The sequence below is a fragment of the Capricornis sumatraensis genome, chromosome 6, assembly GCF_032405125.1.
Source record: "Capricornis sumatraensis isolate serow.1 chromosome 6, serow.2, whole genome shotgun sequence".
Classification (NCBI taxonomy): Eukaryota; Metazoa; Chordata; class Mammalia; order Artiodactyla; family Bovidae; genus Capricornis; species Capricornis sumatraensis.
In genome coordinates this window covers 90,046,766-90,062,386 of record NC_091074.1, presented here as the reverse complement: position 1 = coordinate 90,062,386, position 15,621 = coordinate 90,046,766, and the positions used below count along the sequence as shown (strand labels likewise).

Here is a 15,621-nt window from a genome sequence, read left to right as displayed (position 1 = left end):
CAGAAATTTCAGGTGGTACCTGTAGTAACTAGAGTAAATGAGGTCATTTTGGAGGGTCTGGACTTTAGGGATGGGCCTAAGTTAATAGAAGGTGAGGAAATGGGGTATAGCAAGTTTAAACAAGCTGTTCAAGAGATTTTAGCTGGAAACAGGAAGAAGAATATAATGTAGTAACTGCAGTAGTAACCTGGGGCTAAGAGGAGGTTTGCTTGCTTATTTTATGATGGACAAGACACACTTACATGTTTAAAAAAAAGAAGAAACAAAAACAGTGAGAAACAAAACTCCATGTGTGTTTGGGTAAAGACAAAGAAAAAGGACTATTCATATCCCTGAATTAATAATTGTGGTTGTCCCCCTGAGGAAGGGGAATATTTAAGGGGATATAGTTTCAAAAGGGGCCTTTGCATTATCTTCACTGCTAGACTTTTGAAACTCTGAGAATGTATTCGTATAATGTGGGTACATTGGTTATTCATTTTCCCAGATAGCAGATCATATTGTGTGCCTACTCTGTGCCAGGTCTTGTCTTCAGTCCTGAGGATAGAGAGGTGAACAAAACAGAACCCCTTGTCTCTGTATGGATCTCTGTATAGACTAAATGCTTATGTGCGGAAGAAAAAACTAACAAATAAAATGTAATAGCGTGATGGCGGTAAACGCTATGGGAAAAGTAAATCAGGGGAGGGGAGAACAGTACTACCAGGGGTTATTTTAATTTTAGTTCTGGGTAAGGACATAATTCAGAGAAGGCAATGGCACCCCACTCCAGTACTCTTGCCTGGAAAATCCCATGGATGGAGGAGCTTGGAAGGCTGCAGTGCATGGGGTCGCTGAGGGTCAGACACGACTGAGCGACTTCACTTCCACTTTTCACTTTCATGCATTGGAGAAGGAACTGGCAACCCACTCCAGTGTTCTTGCCTGGAGAATCCCAGGGACGGGTGAGCCTGGTAGGCTGCCATCTATGGGGTCGCACAGAGTCGGACACGACTGAAGTGACTTAGCAGCAGCAAGGACATAATTATACTTTTGTCTGTATATATGCCTAGGAATGGGGTTTTTGGATCCTATGGTAACTCTATTTTTAGTTTTTTGAGGAACCTATATACTGTTCTCATGGTAGCTGTACCAAATTTCATTCCCACCAACAGTGTAGAAGGGTTCCTTTTTTTCCACACCCTCTCTAACAATTGTTATTTGTAGACTTTTAATGATGACCATTCTGACTGGTGTGAGGTGATACCTCGCTGTAGTTTTGATTTACTGCTGCACATTTGATAGATGGAAAAGTGAGTAGATAAAAGGTAAGTTCTGGTTCTCACCAGGTGAATAGTTAACTCCACCTGAGACCATGTTCTCTGGCCTTTCCCTTAATAAAAGAGTTTCTCAGAAACACAAGGGTTTTTTGTTGGAAATGCAGCTTATCTCCAGGAAGCTATCTTCTTCTTGGAAGTTAGAATGATATTCAGGACAGTATGACAGACTGTGATAAAAGTCATGTGACAAAAGGCTCCTAAGACATCCAGGGAGAATGAGGGTGGTGGGCCAGTTAAGTGCAGGCCAGGACTACCCCTTACCAAAGGAAAACAAAAGTCAACCCAGGAGTCAGAGAAAAACTCTAATTGCTAGAGACCGGGAATTGTGTCAAAAAAAGACCATAAAAGTATTCCCCAGCATGAGTTAGGCCATTTTGTGTCATGACTACTTTTTTTTAGCAGCATTTATATTGTTAATATTGTCTTATTGCATCAACTCCCATGTTTCCTTCATATCTTTCTTATGATCTTTCCTCCCCAACAGAGAAGAAAAGGAAACATTTGATGTCATCAAGTAAAAGTGGTGCCAGTGAGTAAAGAAGACGTTAATTTTCAAGTTAATAACTTTAATTCTCACGTTAAATACAAAGAGAAGGAAGCAAAGCTTGTTTTTGGTGCATTTTAATGTGTGAGAATGTCTTTCTATGAGGTATCAACTACCTCTGGTTTGAAACACTGACCAGTGTTTAGATTTAGATGAGAGAGGACTTGAGAGGAAGGGAAAAGATACCCAAACTTCTTGTGCCTTTTTTTTCCACTTGCTGATCTTTAAATCCACTGCTAAGTCATGTAGGATTTCTTCAGCTTCTCCTTAGCTGACTATTGCCTGGTGGACGTTACCATTGGAAGAATTGCAAGGAAAGGCTGAGAGGGATATGAGCTGAGGGATTCCTGATGTTATCCCTCTGTGTTCAGCAGGTCTGACTCGTCTTGGGTGGTCCTGAGCCGGTGAGTCTTCTTGGGCTGTCTGGGCTGCGGAGGAGAGCACAGGTGAGCTGTGCAGGCCAGGGCTGCACTGGGGCTGACATACCCGACACACTATGGCTTAAAGTCATAGGAATTTACTCTCTCACTCTCGGAGGCCAGAATTCCAAACCAAAGTGTCTACAGGGCTACATCCCCGCTGAGGGCTCTAGGGAGGAATCCTCTGTGGACTTTTCAGCTTCTGATAGTAAGTTTATGTTTCAGACCAGATTATTGTGTCAATTGAAGAAGGAAAAAAAAGCACAACCTAAAAGTCGGGAATTATGCTTTACTTACAGACTTAAGCAGGAGAGACAGCCTCTCAGATAACTCTGACCGACTGTTCTGAAGAGGTAAGGGAGGAGCCAGGATATATAGGAGTTTTTGCAAAACACAAAACAAACAAATAAAAAAATACCCCAGGTAGCTTCCCCAGTAGCTCAAACAGTAAAGCAACTGCCTGCAAGGTAGGAGACCCAGGTTTGATCCCTGGATCAGGAAGATCCCCTGGAGAAGGAAATGGCAACCCACTCCCGTATCCTTGCCTGGAAAATTCTATGGACAGAGGAGCCTGGGGGCTATAATCCATGGGGTTGAAAAGAGTCGGACACGACTGACTGACTAACACACAGTCAGCATCAAAAGATAACTGTTAATTACTTTGTGTGCTTAGTCGCTTGGTTGCACCTCATTCTTTGAGACCCCATCGACTGTAGCCCACCAGGCTCCTCTGACCACCCCTTTTCATGGGGTCCTGAGGCCCACAGTCCACCTGGAACACCTCCTGACTTCATTCTGGAGGTGGCAATAGACAAACATCCCCTTCAGATTTTGTAGTTAAAAGGCCCCATGTGGCTTCCTTCCTGGAAGTGGTGAGCCAGTGGTCCCAGCTGGTGGTGGCCACAGCAAGCGTGGAAACGCAGGGCTCTACTGTGGCTGATGCACTGGATAATAGCAGAAGCACTCTGGAAATACTACAGACAACACTGCACTGTGGAATCTGGCCACTACCTCCAGGACACTCTGTGTGGCCCACAGTGACTTCTCCAGCACTATGCTCCTGCATGACTCCCCAGGGCTTACAGAAGCTGGCCAAGGCCATCCCCACCAAATCCTGGCTCAGTGACCCCGGCAATCTCACTCTTCTCGACCTGATTCTGATGCCAGATGCCCTCGGGTTCACCACTGATGTTTGTTCTGTGCTGAGTGGAAAACTTCACCAACATAGGCTCTGGTGGCAACTGCTTCCCCTCCCCCTGAGTTGGGGTAGGGGGAAGGGAGGTTGAGCCCTCAGGAGGCTGTTTGTTTGATGCCTTGTCCAATGGTGATGACGGCCTGCGCGGGGTCTGCCCCTCCCACCCTCTCTGCCCTCAGAGCCCTGCACTCTGTATGGAGTCTGGAAGGACACAAGGGCCAGATTTTGAAGCAGCCACCCTTTAACTTCATGTTTGCACTCCCTGAAAACTCCAGACTGGGATCTAAGCAGAGGCCTAGGAGAGCCACAGCAGTGCTCTGGCCAGTTGAGAAACATGACTGGCCAGAGTTCGAGACACATTCAGTAATCTAGGAGACTCAAAAGAGAGTCCAAGCTAGTTTTGTTTTGATTTCATTTTTTAACAACTCTTGTACAAAAGGACTTACCCTTGTCCTTTAGACTATCAAATTTTGCTCTATTCAAGGGATGTCAGACACAGTCAATGGGTAGCTAACATAATATCTGTATATTCATAATTATAAGAACCAGAAGGCCACACAGCCATTCTCCTAATAGACCACTGGCACATTCAGTTAGGGGCTTCCCTGGTGGCTCAGAGGTAAAGAACCCACCAGCAATGCAGAAGATGTGGGTTTGATCCCTGGGTTTGGAAGATCCCCCTGGAAAAGGAAATGGCAACCCACTCTGGTATTCTTGCCTGGGGAATTCCATGGACAGAGGAGCCTTGTGGGCTATAGTCCATGGGGTCACAAAAGAGTCAGACATGACTTAGCAACTAAACAACAACAAAAAATAATTAGTTATGTCTTAAGAGCCCAATTATGTTTTTTACTCTAAAAATGTAATGTATTAAAAACAGAAAAAAGCCACGTCTATCTGAAATAAAGTTTTATTTTAAAAGGTAAAACTGGATACATCCTTTTAAAACATGAAAGTTCAAAATTCATCGGGCAAGTTGATCATACAAACATATTTACAACAGTAGTGAAAGAAGCGGTAAGTTTTCACCAGTGTAAAAGGTCAGAGAATTCAGATCACAGCTTGGATCTTCAATGATTCAAGTCTTTCATTCCCACACAATAAAGTCTGCTCAGTTTTAAGAGAATATCCTTCCTCTGGATATTGTTCTTAATCCAGCCTTTGAGGTTTAGACAGTAGGATAACTGGCCATGGTGGCGATTCCACAGTGGTTGTTCTGGTCTTTGGCCATCTTTATGTAGCCATTTATGCCCCAGTGTTCACCCCAGCTGAAAGAAGAGAAGGTTTTCATTTTATACAAAGAATCAAACACATTTATATTTATTAATACTTAGTGCATCAGAGGTCAAGACAGATTCAGAAAGAAGCAAGAAATATAGTTGTTCTTGGTCATGGTTGAGTTCTAAATGTATACATAACTTCTATCCCCAAACCTTTCACAGAACTATAAAATTAGAGATGTTAAAAAGAAACTCTTGGAGCCAGATGTGTTTTAGAATTTTAAAAATGTTTGGATTTAGAAATGAGATGATACCAAAACTACATCAATACCTTAGGCAACTTCAAACAGTATCTTAATGTTATAATCAAACATTAATATGTCTGTGATCATCCTAAGTGGCATAAGACTTCAGAAGTGCACTTAAGGATTTGAGGACCTGAATTCAAATGCTGATTCCAAAAAGGACTCCCCTTTTCAACCTCAAATATAAGTATTTGGGGCATTTTATACCTGTTTTTGACAAGCCAATATTTATTGTCATCTGAGTCTGCTCCTTCAAAGCCATAGCCAACTACCAGAACAGCATGATCCACAGATTCACTCTTGCATTTTGGCTCATAATAAATGCCTGGGAAAATAAAATACAATGTTGGGGTGAAGACCTCCAAGTGACCTAGTCTATTAATCAGGGTAAGGTGACATCTCAAAGTTCAGCTAAATGATATAAATCTAGATAAGATTTAAAAACAAGATTTTACATGATATTATACATGTTTCAATGCCATTCTCCCAAATTGTCATGTAAGAAACGAATTGCCAGTCTAGATTCGATACAGGATACAGGATGCTTGGGGCTGGTGCACTGGGATGACCCAGAGAGATGATATGGGGAGGGAGGTGGGAGGGGGGTTCAGGATAGGGAACTCATGTACACCTGTGGCGGATTCATTTCAATGTATGGTAAAACCAATACAGTATTGTAAAGTGAAATTAAAAAAAAAAAAAGGTAAAAATAAATAAATAAGAAAAAAAAAAAGATTTTTTTTTTCATTCTAGGCTAGGGATCCAGGCCCTCATCTAACACTAGCAGATACGCAAACGGCATACTCTCTTTTGTAAACAACATGTCAAGAGACATAAAAGAACACTCCTTAAAATCTTATCATTTTACTTCCAGGACATTCAGTCTAGGGAAATAACACACAACACAAAATTACTTCAGCCAAGAAGTTCTTTCTAGTTTTAATTACAGTAGCAAAATTCTTTGGAAAATTTCGAAGGTCTAACAGTTGAAGCTCTGGGTGGCTACAGTCATAAATAGGGCTTTCCAGGTGGTGCTAGCGGTAAAGAATCTGCCTGCCAATGCAGGAGACTCATGAGATGTGGGTTTGATCCCTGGTTTGTGAAGATCCCCTTGAGCAGGAAATGGCAACCCACTCCAGCATTCTTGCCTGGAAAATTCTACAGGCAGAGGAGCTTGGTGGACTACAGTCCATGGGGTTGCAAAGAGTTATGGACACAACTGAGCACATACAACTAGAAAAAAGTAAATCAAGTTACATGAATCAAATTAAGTAGCCATTCAGATATATTTATGAAGTGCTTAAAATCATGGGGACATGGTTCAAGTAATGTCAAATGGACACATCAGGCACAAATACTAATATTAACAACTATATTAAATCTATACACCTTCACATTTTACACTGAATTCTACATACCACAGAGTCAGTTTTGCTGTATGTCATGGTGATTTTCCAATTTTTCTGCCTAAATTTCAACTTAAATACTTACCTGACTTATAGAACTGGAAAGATGGATTGCTTGCATCTACAGCAACAGAGATGGGGCCCAACGTTGCCACTGCCTTCATAAGAGCCTTCTCCTGCTTAGGGAGGTCCACGAAACCAGTTTCATTAGCAGCAGAATTCTTGGGATTGTAATGGCAGGTGCCAACCTTTTAAAGGTCATGGGGAAGAGACGTGATTAATACCATCCTCCTCCTGGGGTACACGAGTTCAAGACAATCTGTAGCTTCATGATTTCCAAGTCAAGTTTGTTACAAAGCATCCCAGGAGATGAAATGCTATTGGCTGTTTTGAAATGGAAAAATTAGCTTGTGTCTATTCAATCAGACATTCCCAATCTACCTGCCCATAAGAAACCTTTACTCAGGAGAAATTTGTACTTATAAAGAATGATATGTATATTTCCCTGGTGCCTCAGCAGTAAATAATCCACCTTTACTCCTATAAGGTAGGAGACATGGAGACGGGGGTTTGATCCCTACAAGGAAGGAGACATGGAGACAGGGCTTTGCTCCCTGGGTTGGGAAGATCCCCTAGAGGGGGAAATGGCAACCCACTGTGGTAATCTTGCCCAGTAAATCCCACAGACAGAGGAGCCTGGCGGGCTACAGTCTCAGTTCAGTTCAGTTCAGTTCAGTTCAGTTACTCAGTTGTGTCCTACTTTCTGTGACCCCAAGAACCGCAGCACACTAGGCCTCCCTGTCCATCACCAACTCTCGAATTTCACCCAAACTCATGTCCATTGAGTCGGTGATGCCATCCAGCCATCTCATCCTCTGTTGTCCCCTTCTCCTCCTGCCCCCAATCCCTCCTAGCATCAAAGTCTTTTCCAATGAGTCAACTCTTTGCATGAGGTGGCCAAAGTATTGGAGCTTCAGCTTTAGCATCATTCCTTCCAATGAACACCCAGGACTGATCTCCTTTAGAATGGACTGGTTGGATCTCCTTGCAGTCCAAGGGACTCTCAAGAGTCTTCTCCAACACCACAGTTCAAAAGCATCAATTCTTTGGCGCTCAGCTTTCTTCACAGTCCAACTCTCACATCCATACATGACCACTGGGAAAACCATAGCCTTGACTAGACGGACCTCTGTTGGCAAAGTAATGTCTCTGCTTTTGAATATGCTATCTAGGTTGGTCATAACTTTCTTTCCAAGGAGTAAGCGTCTTTTAATTTCATGGCTGCAGTCACCATCTGCAGTGATTTTGGAGCCCAAAAAAGGTTGCAAAAGAGTTGGATACGACTGAGTGACTAAACAACAACAACAAATGTATATTTCCACATACCATAGAAATATTAACAGCTTTATGGTAACTATCTGGGCTTCCCAAGTGGCACTAGTAATAAAGAACCTGACTGCCAATACAGGTGACATAAAAGATGCAGGCTCGATCCCTGGGTCAGGAAGATCCTCTGGAGGAGGGCATGGCAACCCTCTTCAGTAATCTTGCCTTGAGAATTCCATGGACAGAGGAGTCTGGTGGGCTACAGTCCAGAAGGTCACACAGAGTTGGATATGATTGAAGCAATAGCATGAACACATGGTAAGTAGCTAAACAGAGAACTGTGCAAGGCTATCTATTTTAATGACAGTTCTGACAGTCTGCAGATAAAGATTCTACAATCTAAAATGTGAATTCTAAACATGATATCTGTTTTCCCCTAAAGAGTTCAACTTTGATAACAAGGAGCTCCTCTTACCAATCCAGTGTATGGATAAGATTCCTCTGAGTCCAGGCCTCCAACGTCCAAAACATACTGGAAGGCATTATCCATGAGGCCACCGTGACAACCCCGATTGCCTTCAGGCTGAGAGCAGTCCACCAGGTTCTGCTCACTCAGTGAAACAAGTTTGCCAGTTTTTCGGAACATCTGTCCTTCAAGAGCACCCGTGGTACTAAAAGCCCAACAAGAACCACATTTACCCTGAAAACAAAATTTAAAAGCATAATTTACAAAACAAATAGCAAGACATTGACAGTAGCCCATATATTTGGAAATGCTTTTAAAACCTAGTGAATTGCATGTTGTTGCACAGTGTATCATAGCAAGGATGGCAGCTCCTATTTGGCTTTACTCTTGAAGAAAGATCTGCTGAATACCATCATACCTGATTCTTCACAGGAGTTACATAGCCTTTCTCTCTCCAATCCACGGATGGGGGAATCGAAGCAAAGATAGTTTCATGGAACACTTTCCCCTTCTTGTTCTCCTGCCTTTGAAAGCCATTCATCATCTGCCTGAATTCTTCACTGGTCTTCAAGGAAAAGGAAATAGAATGTTGAAAAGTAAGTGATTATTTTGCTAAAGTGTTAAGGAGAGAAGGCACAAAAAATTCATGCCACACTCACCATGTCACCAAAGGCATTCATTGCCATGCTGAAGCTATGTTTCCCTTGGCTGTATTCTTGATTATGCAGCTCAATCATTTTCATATTCTTCTTCCACACTGCTTTTCTCCATCCTTCTTCATTCTAGAGCAAACAGGTAGCCTATATTCTTTTTTACTATTTAAAACCAACTCACCAAGGGCTTCACCAGGTGGTGCTAAGTGGTAAAGAACTCCTGTGCCAAGGCAGGAGATGCAAGAAACACAGATTCAATCCCTGCGTTGGGACGATCCCCTGAAGGAGGGTATGGCAACCCACTCCAGTATTTTTGCCTGGAGAATCCCATGGACAGAGGAGCCTGGTCACAGAGTTGCACATGACTGAAGCGACAGCACACACCGTCACCAAGTGGATTTGTATATAAAGAGGAAGAGGGACCATGGCCAGAGATGGCTCTATACTCTTGGGAGCTGTTCTCCAGCGCCCACATGACAGGGCAAACGCTCATAGTGTACTCAGTGACAGGTGCCATGAAGTTACTGCCCTCATAAGAGCCAGCCTCAAGAGACTACTACTATCTGCTATAAACTCCCAAGAGCGTGGACCATTCTCTGCAGGGTTTCAGATGTTCAGTTTCAGATGTTACCAACCAAGTCATATGGTTTCCTGTGTACTGCCTTCCACAATTCCCACTGTGTATTTAAACTGTGGTCAAATTTTGGAGCAGCTGAGGCTATTCCCAAGCAAAGGACTGTCAGGAGGAGTGAAGGATTCATGTTCAAAAACCTAGGAAGGGAGAAGAAATGAGTATCTGATTAAACCAATCTTTCTAAAAGGCCATCTTTCTTTGAGCCATTATGGTGGACTAAAAACATTTATATTCCCAAGTATTTATAAAAGGACAGTAGGGGAAGTCTATGGATGTGGTTTCCGCGCGGGACAGGGTGAGGCTCTTCTGGGACTCAAACAGCGGCCGGGACGAGGCACCCTCCGGCGCTGCAGGCGGGCCCAGCCCAAGGGCGGGCCCAGCCCAGGGGCGGGCCCAGCGAACTCCCTCCGCTGACAGAGTATGTAGACGCGGTGCCGACAAACGCTCTGCAGTCCAGCTAGCGGGGGTCATACAGCCTTGTCAGACCGGCGCTTCCTGGAACCCCTCCCCAAGCCCTCAACCCTCAAGGGTGCGGTCGCGCTGCTAGCCGGAGTGACCCCGCCGCGCCATGTCCCAGCCCGTGGCGCTCACCTGTGGCGAGGGCTGCCGCACAGGCGCAACCGGCGGCTCCGGATCCCGGGGCGTCTGAAGTTGGGTTGTGGGCACCAAGACCTCCCATTTAAGGCTCCGGGACTGCGCTCGGCAGGCCCCGCCCCCCGCTAGCACGCCCCGCGATTGGCTGAGCCTCATATAGGCGGGGCCCCTGTGCTGGGACTCCCGGCGCCTGACAAGGCTGGTCCCAAATTGTCCAGGTGCCAGCCGCAGTGGACCCCACAGCAGCGAGCAGGGGGAGAGGGGGGCCCCACTGGGCAGAACTGAGGAGGGCGGCCGGCGCCTCCCTGGGGACCCGGATCAACGAATTACATCGAATTCGTGCGCTTGGTCGGTGGTTCACTAAAAGAGGCTTGCAAGGGGTCCCAAGTGGATTTTTAGCGTAACCCTGTGCCTCCTTCCCTAGGGTTTTGTTTTGTATTGTTTAAATTTTAAGTCCTAATCCTAGAGTTAATGGTGAAAGTCTTCGGGAAGACTGATCATTGTCTCAGAGTCCGGGAAAGTGAAAGTGAAGTCGCTCAGTCGTGTCCGACTCTTTGCGACCTCATGGACTGTAGCCTATCAGGCTCCTCTGTCCATGGGATTTTCCAGGCAAGAGTGCTGGAGTGGATTGCCATTTCCTTCTCCAGGGGCTCCCGCTTATTCCACAGCAAAGGTGCGGCAGGCTGGAGCAATGCAAAGCTCTCAAGCCGACCTCCAGGGTTAAGGGTGGTACAAGCTGGGTTTGAGGAGCAGAATCGCAGTTCCTCAGAGAACGTGGCGCTCTGGTCACTGCAGAAATCTCAGGAAGGCAAAGGGCTGGGAGGGCCTCCAGAGAAGAGGTGGTATTTTGTAATACCCTTCTCCTGTCTTCCCCAGTTAGGGGTTCTTCTTGTCTCTCAAGTTTCCCTCAAAACCAACAGAAACGAGTTGTTTACAGAAAATTTTAGTTTAAGAAAAAAGGAAAAATGACAGGTAGTAACTGCTTTTACTTTCCCGCTCTTCTTCCTTAGTATTTAGGGCCTTTTCTCGAGATTTAAGAAATTTAAGATTTAAGGAAAGATGAAAAACTGGAAATAGAACTGCCATATGACCCAGCAATCCCACTGCTGGACATACACACCGAGAAAATCAGAATTGAAAGAGACACGTGTACCTCAATGTTCATCACAGCACTGTTTATAATAGCCAGGACATGGAAGCAACCTAGATGTCCATCAGCAGATGAATGGATAAGAAAGCTGTGGTACATATACACAATGGGGTATTACTCGGCCATTAAAAAGGATACATTTGAATCAGTTCTAATGAGGTGGATGAAACTGGAGCCTATTATACAGAGTGAAGTAAGCCAGAAAGAAAAACACCAATACAGTATACTAACGCTTATATATGGAATTTAGAAAGATGGTAATGATAACCCTGTATGCTAGACAGGAAAAGAGACACAGATGTATAGAACAGTCTTTTGGACTCTGTGGGAGAGGGCAAGGGCAGGATGATATGGGAGAATGGCATTGAAACATACATTAATATCATATGTGAAATGAATCGGCAGTCCAGGTTTGATGTATGATACAGGATGCTTGGGGCTGGTGCACTGGGATGACCTAGAGGGATGGTATGGGGAGGGAGTGGCAAGGGGTTCAGGATGGGGAACAGGTGTACACCCGTGGTGGATTCATGTTGATGTATGGCAAAACCAATACAATATTGTAAAGTAATTAGCCTCCAATTAAAATAAATAAATTTATATTAAAAAAATAAACAGGTCTTGAGAACAAAAAAAAAAGATTTAAGGAATGAAATTTAAGATTTAAGAAAAGGTCCTTTTCTGGAGATTTAGGAATTGTGACTTTTACTTCAGTGATTTCTACTTTAATTTATATTGAATGTCAGGATTTAAATGACAGCGAAATGTTTTAAATGGAGGAAAATAGGTTTATATGTTAAATACTAATTTACATAACTAAGAACTTAGGAAACACAAGTCAAACATTGTACATGTTTGTCCTTTACTACATAAAAACATATTCATTCTAGAAAATCCCTTTTAGAAAAAAATGATCATTACCTCATGTCTGGTCCCACATTACTTTTCTTCTGTGCATATTTTGAATCATTTAAATTAAAATGTAGCCATGATTCACTGGATTTCTGAACTAATTTGTACCTAAGATTAAGTTGATAAGCATTTTAGAAGCACAATCAGACATATAATTTTACTATGTTAATATCTACATAACATAAAAAAATGTTTATTTAAGTGTACAATTCTGTGGCATTAAGTACATTCACATTGTTGTGCAACCGTAACCATCACCCATCTTTGGAACATATTGGTCTTCTGAAACAGAAACGGTACCATGAAACAATAATACTGCATTTCTCCCTGCCCGCTGCCCACCCCCCACCCCAGAAGCCTTTGGCAACCACTATGGAATCATGCAATATTTGTCATCTTAGGCTTATTTCACTTAACATAATGTCTTAAAGGTTTATTCATGTTGTTCAGTTCAATTCAGTCACTCAGTTGTGTCTGACTCTTTGCAACTCCACGAATCACAGCACGCCAGGCCTCCCTGTCCATCACCAACTCCCGGAGTTCACTCAAACTCATGTCCATCAAGTCGGTGATGCCATCCAGCCATCTCATCCTCTGTTGTTCCCTTCTCCTCCAGCCCTCAATCCCTCCCAGCATTAGGGTCTTTCCTACTGAGTCAACTCTTTACATGAGGTGATCAAAGTATTGGAGTTTCAGCTTCAGCATCAGTCCTTCCAGTGAACACCCAGGACTGATCTCCTTTAGGATGGACTGGTTGAATCTCCTTGCAGTCCAAGGGACTCTCAAGAGTCTTCTCCAACACCACAGTTCAAAAGCATCAATTCTTCGGCGCTCAGCCTTCTTCATAGTCCAACAATCACATCCATACACGACCACTGGAAAAACCATAGCTTTGACTAGATGGACCTTTGTTGGCAAAGTAATATCTCTGCTTTTGAATATGCTATCGAGATTGGTCATAATTTTCCTTCCAAGGAGTAAGCGTCTTTGAATTTCATGGCTGTAATCACCATCTGCAGTGATTTTGGAGCCCCCCAAAATAAAATCTGACACTGTTTCCCCATCTATTTCCCATGAAGTGATGGGACCAGATGCCATGATCTTCGTTTTCTGAATGTTGAGCTTTAAGCCAGCTTTTTCCACTCTCCTCTTTCACTTTCATTAGCAGGCTTTTAGTTCCTCTTCACGTTCTGCCATAAGGGTGGTGTCATCTGCATATCTGAGGTTATTGATATTTCTCCCGGCAATTTTGATTCCAGCTTGTGCCTCCTCCAGCCCAGCATTTCTCGTGATGTACTAAATTCATGTTGCAGTGTGTGTCAGAGTTTCTCTTTTTTCTGAAGGTGATTAAAATACCCTTGGATAAATGTTTTGTTTCTCCAGGCATCCCCAGATGACTATATGGGTTTTTTCCAGATTTGACTATGTTGAATGACGCTACTGTCAATGTTGTTGTACAAATGTTCATGTTTCTGTTTTCAGTTTTTTAGGGGATCTACCCACAAGTGGACTTGCTGGATATGGTAATTCTATGTTCAATTTTTTCCTCTGTTTTCCACTGTGTCTACATCATTTTACCAGCATCGCACAGGTTCCAATCTGATTGTGATTTGCAAATATTTTCTTAAATTCTGTGAGTTGCCTTTTCATAAAATCAGTACTGTCTTTTGGTGCACCAAAGTTTTAAATTTTGATGAAATCCAGTTTATCTATTTTTTTTTGGTTGCATATTCTTTTGGTATCATATCAAAAAAATTATTACTAAGCCCAGTATCATGAGGCTCTTTGCTTGTGTTTTCATCTAAAGTTTTGTAGTTTTAGTTCTTATGTTTGGGTCTTTATCCATTTTGTGTTAACTTTTTCATATGGTATAGTTAAGGGTCCAATTTCATTCTTTTGCATGTGGATATCTGACTTTCTTAGCATTATTTGTTGAAGACTATCCTTTCCCTATTGAATGGTCCTGGACACCCCATACAATTTAGAAAAATCAATTCTTTTAAAGTTTTAAGATCTTTGAGGAAATAGAAGCTTTCCTCTCTCAGACACAGCTAGAGGCCAAAGGTCTTAGGTGGTTATCAAGTATTGGAGATTAAAATTTTTTAAAAATATACCATGGAGTTCAACAGTCATTCATTCAAGAAATCTAAATACATCATCTAATATATGGGTTTTACACTTGCCCTTGGGGCACAGAGTGGAAAAACCCTACCACTGCATAACTGTCTATATCTGGAGCTGCCCTCCAAGGATTGGCAGCTCCTTTGTTTCTTGGAATGTGATATAAATGCCCTGGAGAAAGCTGGACTTTTTAAAATTCCGAATGTGCCCCAAATCTAAAATTAGGCTAAGAAATATCTAAATGCCAGAGAAATATGGGAGAAGGTCATTTAAGCAAGAAACTGTAACATCTATACAAAATCTGTTAAGTAATGTATTACAGAAAGGCATTAACCATTTGTTCTTATTTCTACTCTTCTATGCCATTTATTTGCCAAATAACTTCAGTTCAGTTCAGTCACTCAGTCGGTCCAACTCTTTGCGACTCCATGAGCTGCAGCATGTCAGGCCTCCCTGTCCATCACCAACTCCCGGAGCCTACTCATGTCCACTGAGTCGGTGATGCCATCCAACCATCTCATCCTCTGTCATCCCCTTCTCCTCCCACCTTCAATTTTATCCAGCATCAGGGTCTTTTCAAATTGAGTCAGCTCTTCACATCAGGTGGCCAAAGTACTGGAGTTTCACCTTCAACATCAGACCTTCCAATGAACATCCAGGACTGATCTCCTTTAGGATGGACTGGTTGGATCTCCTTGCTGTCTAAGGGACTCTCAAGAGTCTTCTCCAACACCACAGTTCAAAAGCATCAATTCTTCTGCACTCAGCCCTCTTTATAGTCCAACTCTCACATCCATACATGACTACATGATGGCTTGACTAGACGGACTTAGATAAGTGCTAATTATTAAAACTGGAGAAGGAAATGGCAACCCACTCCAGTATTCTTGCCTGGAGCATCCCAAGGACAGAGGAACCTGGTGGGCTGCCGTCTATGGAGTAGCACAGAGTTGGACATGACTGAAGTGACTTAACAGCAATTATTAAAATAGTCATATTTTAGCTAAGTGATCAATCCTTTGCTTTGCCTTTGATAAAATGCAGTTGGTAGATTCCTACTTAAAATGTAGTATCTCTGAGAACATATTTTTGTGTGCATCTGTCTAGATTTCTTTTACTTACTGGGGAAACAGGATATGATTCTTTACCCTGTCTCTGAAAGTTTTAAATCCTAGGGGGATGAACAAATCTTGTATAGTAGTATTCAAAACCCTGAGGCCACTTAACAGCTGTCCCCAATATAACAACCCACTCCAAGTTGATTAAATTTAATGAGCCGAGAATTACTCTTAAGAAACATTATCTAGGCAACTGTCCATTTGTAAAGTGGTTTATTATCACTTGGGCTTCCCTGGTG

The 15,621-nt window shown here is 42.9% G+C and overlaps 1 protein-coding gene and 1 pseudogene across 1 annotated transcript; one reads left to right on the top strand and one right to left on the bottom strand.

The window, feature by feature from the left end:
* The first annotated feature begins 649 nt into the window (after positions 1-649).
* Positions 650-3,568, top strand: LOC138080781 (CTD nuclear envelope phosphatase 1 pseudogene; annotated as a pseudogene).
* An 836-nt stretch (positions 3,569-4,404) lies between these two features.
* On the bottom strand, positions 4,405-10,156 carry CTSL (cathepsin L). Its single transcript, XM_068974220.1, has 8 exons — positions 10,079-10,156; positions 9,489-9,624; positions 8,860-8,982; positions 8,619-8,765; positions 8,210-8,434; positions 6,494-6,656; positions 5,210-5,327; positions 4,405-4,745 (listed from the first exon to the last, which is right to left on the bottom strand). Exons 2-8 carry the CDS (start codon positions 9,612-9,614, stop codon positions 4,646-4,648), a joined length of 1,002 nt encoding a protein of 333 aa, XP_068830321.1. The 5' UTR covers positions 9,615-9,624; positions 10,079-10,156; the 3' UTR covers positions 4,405-4,645.
* Positions 10,157-15,621: the final 5,465 nt, after the last annotated feature.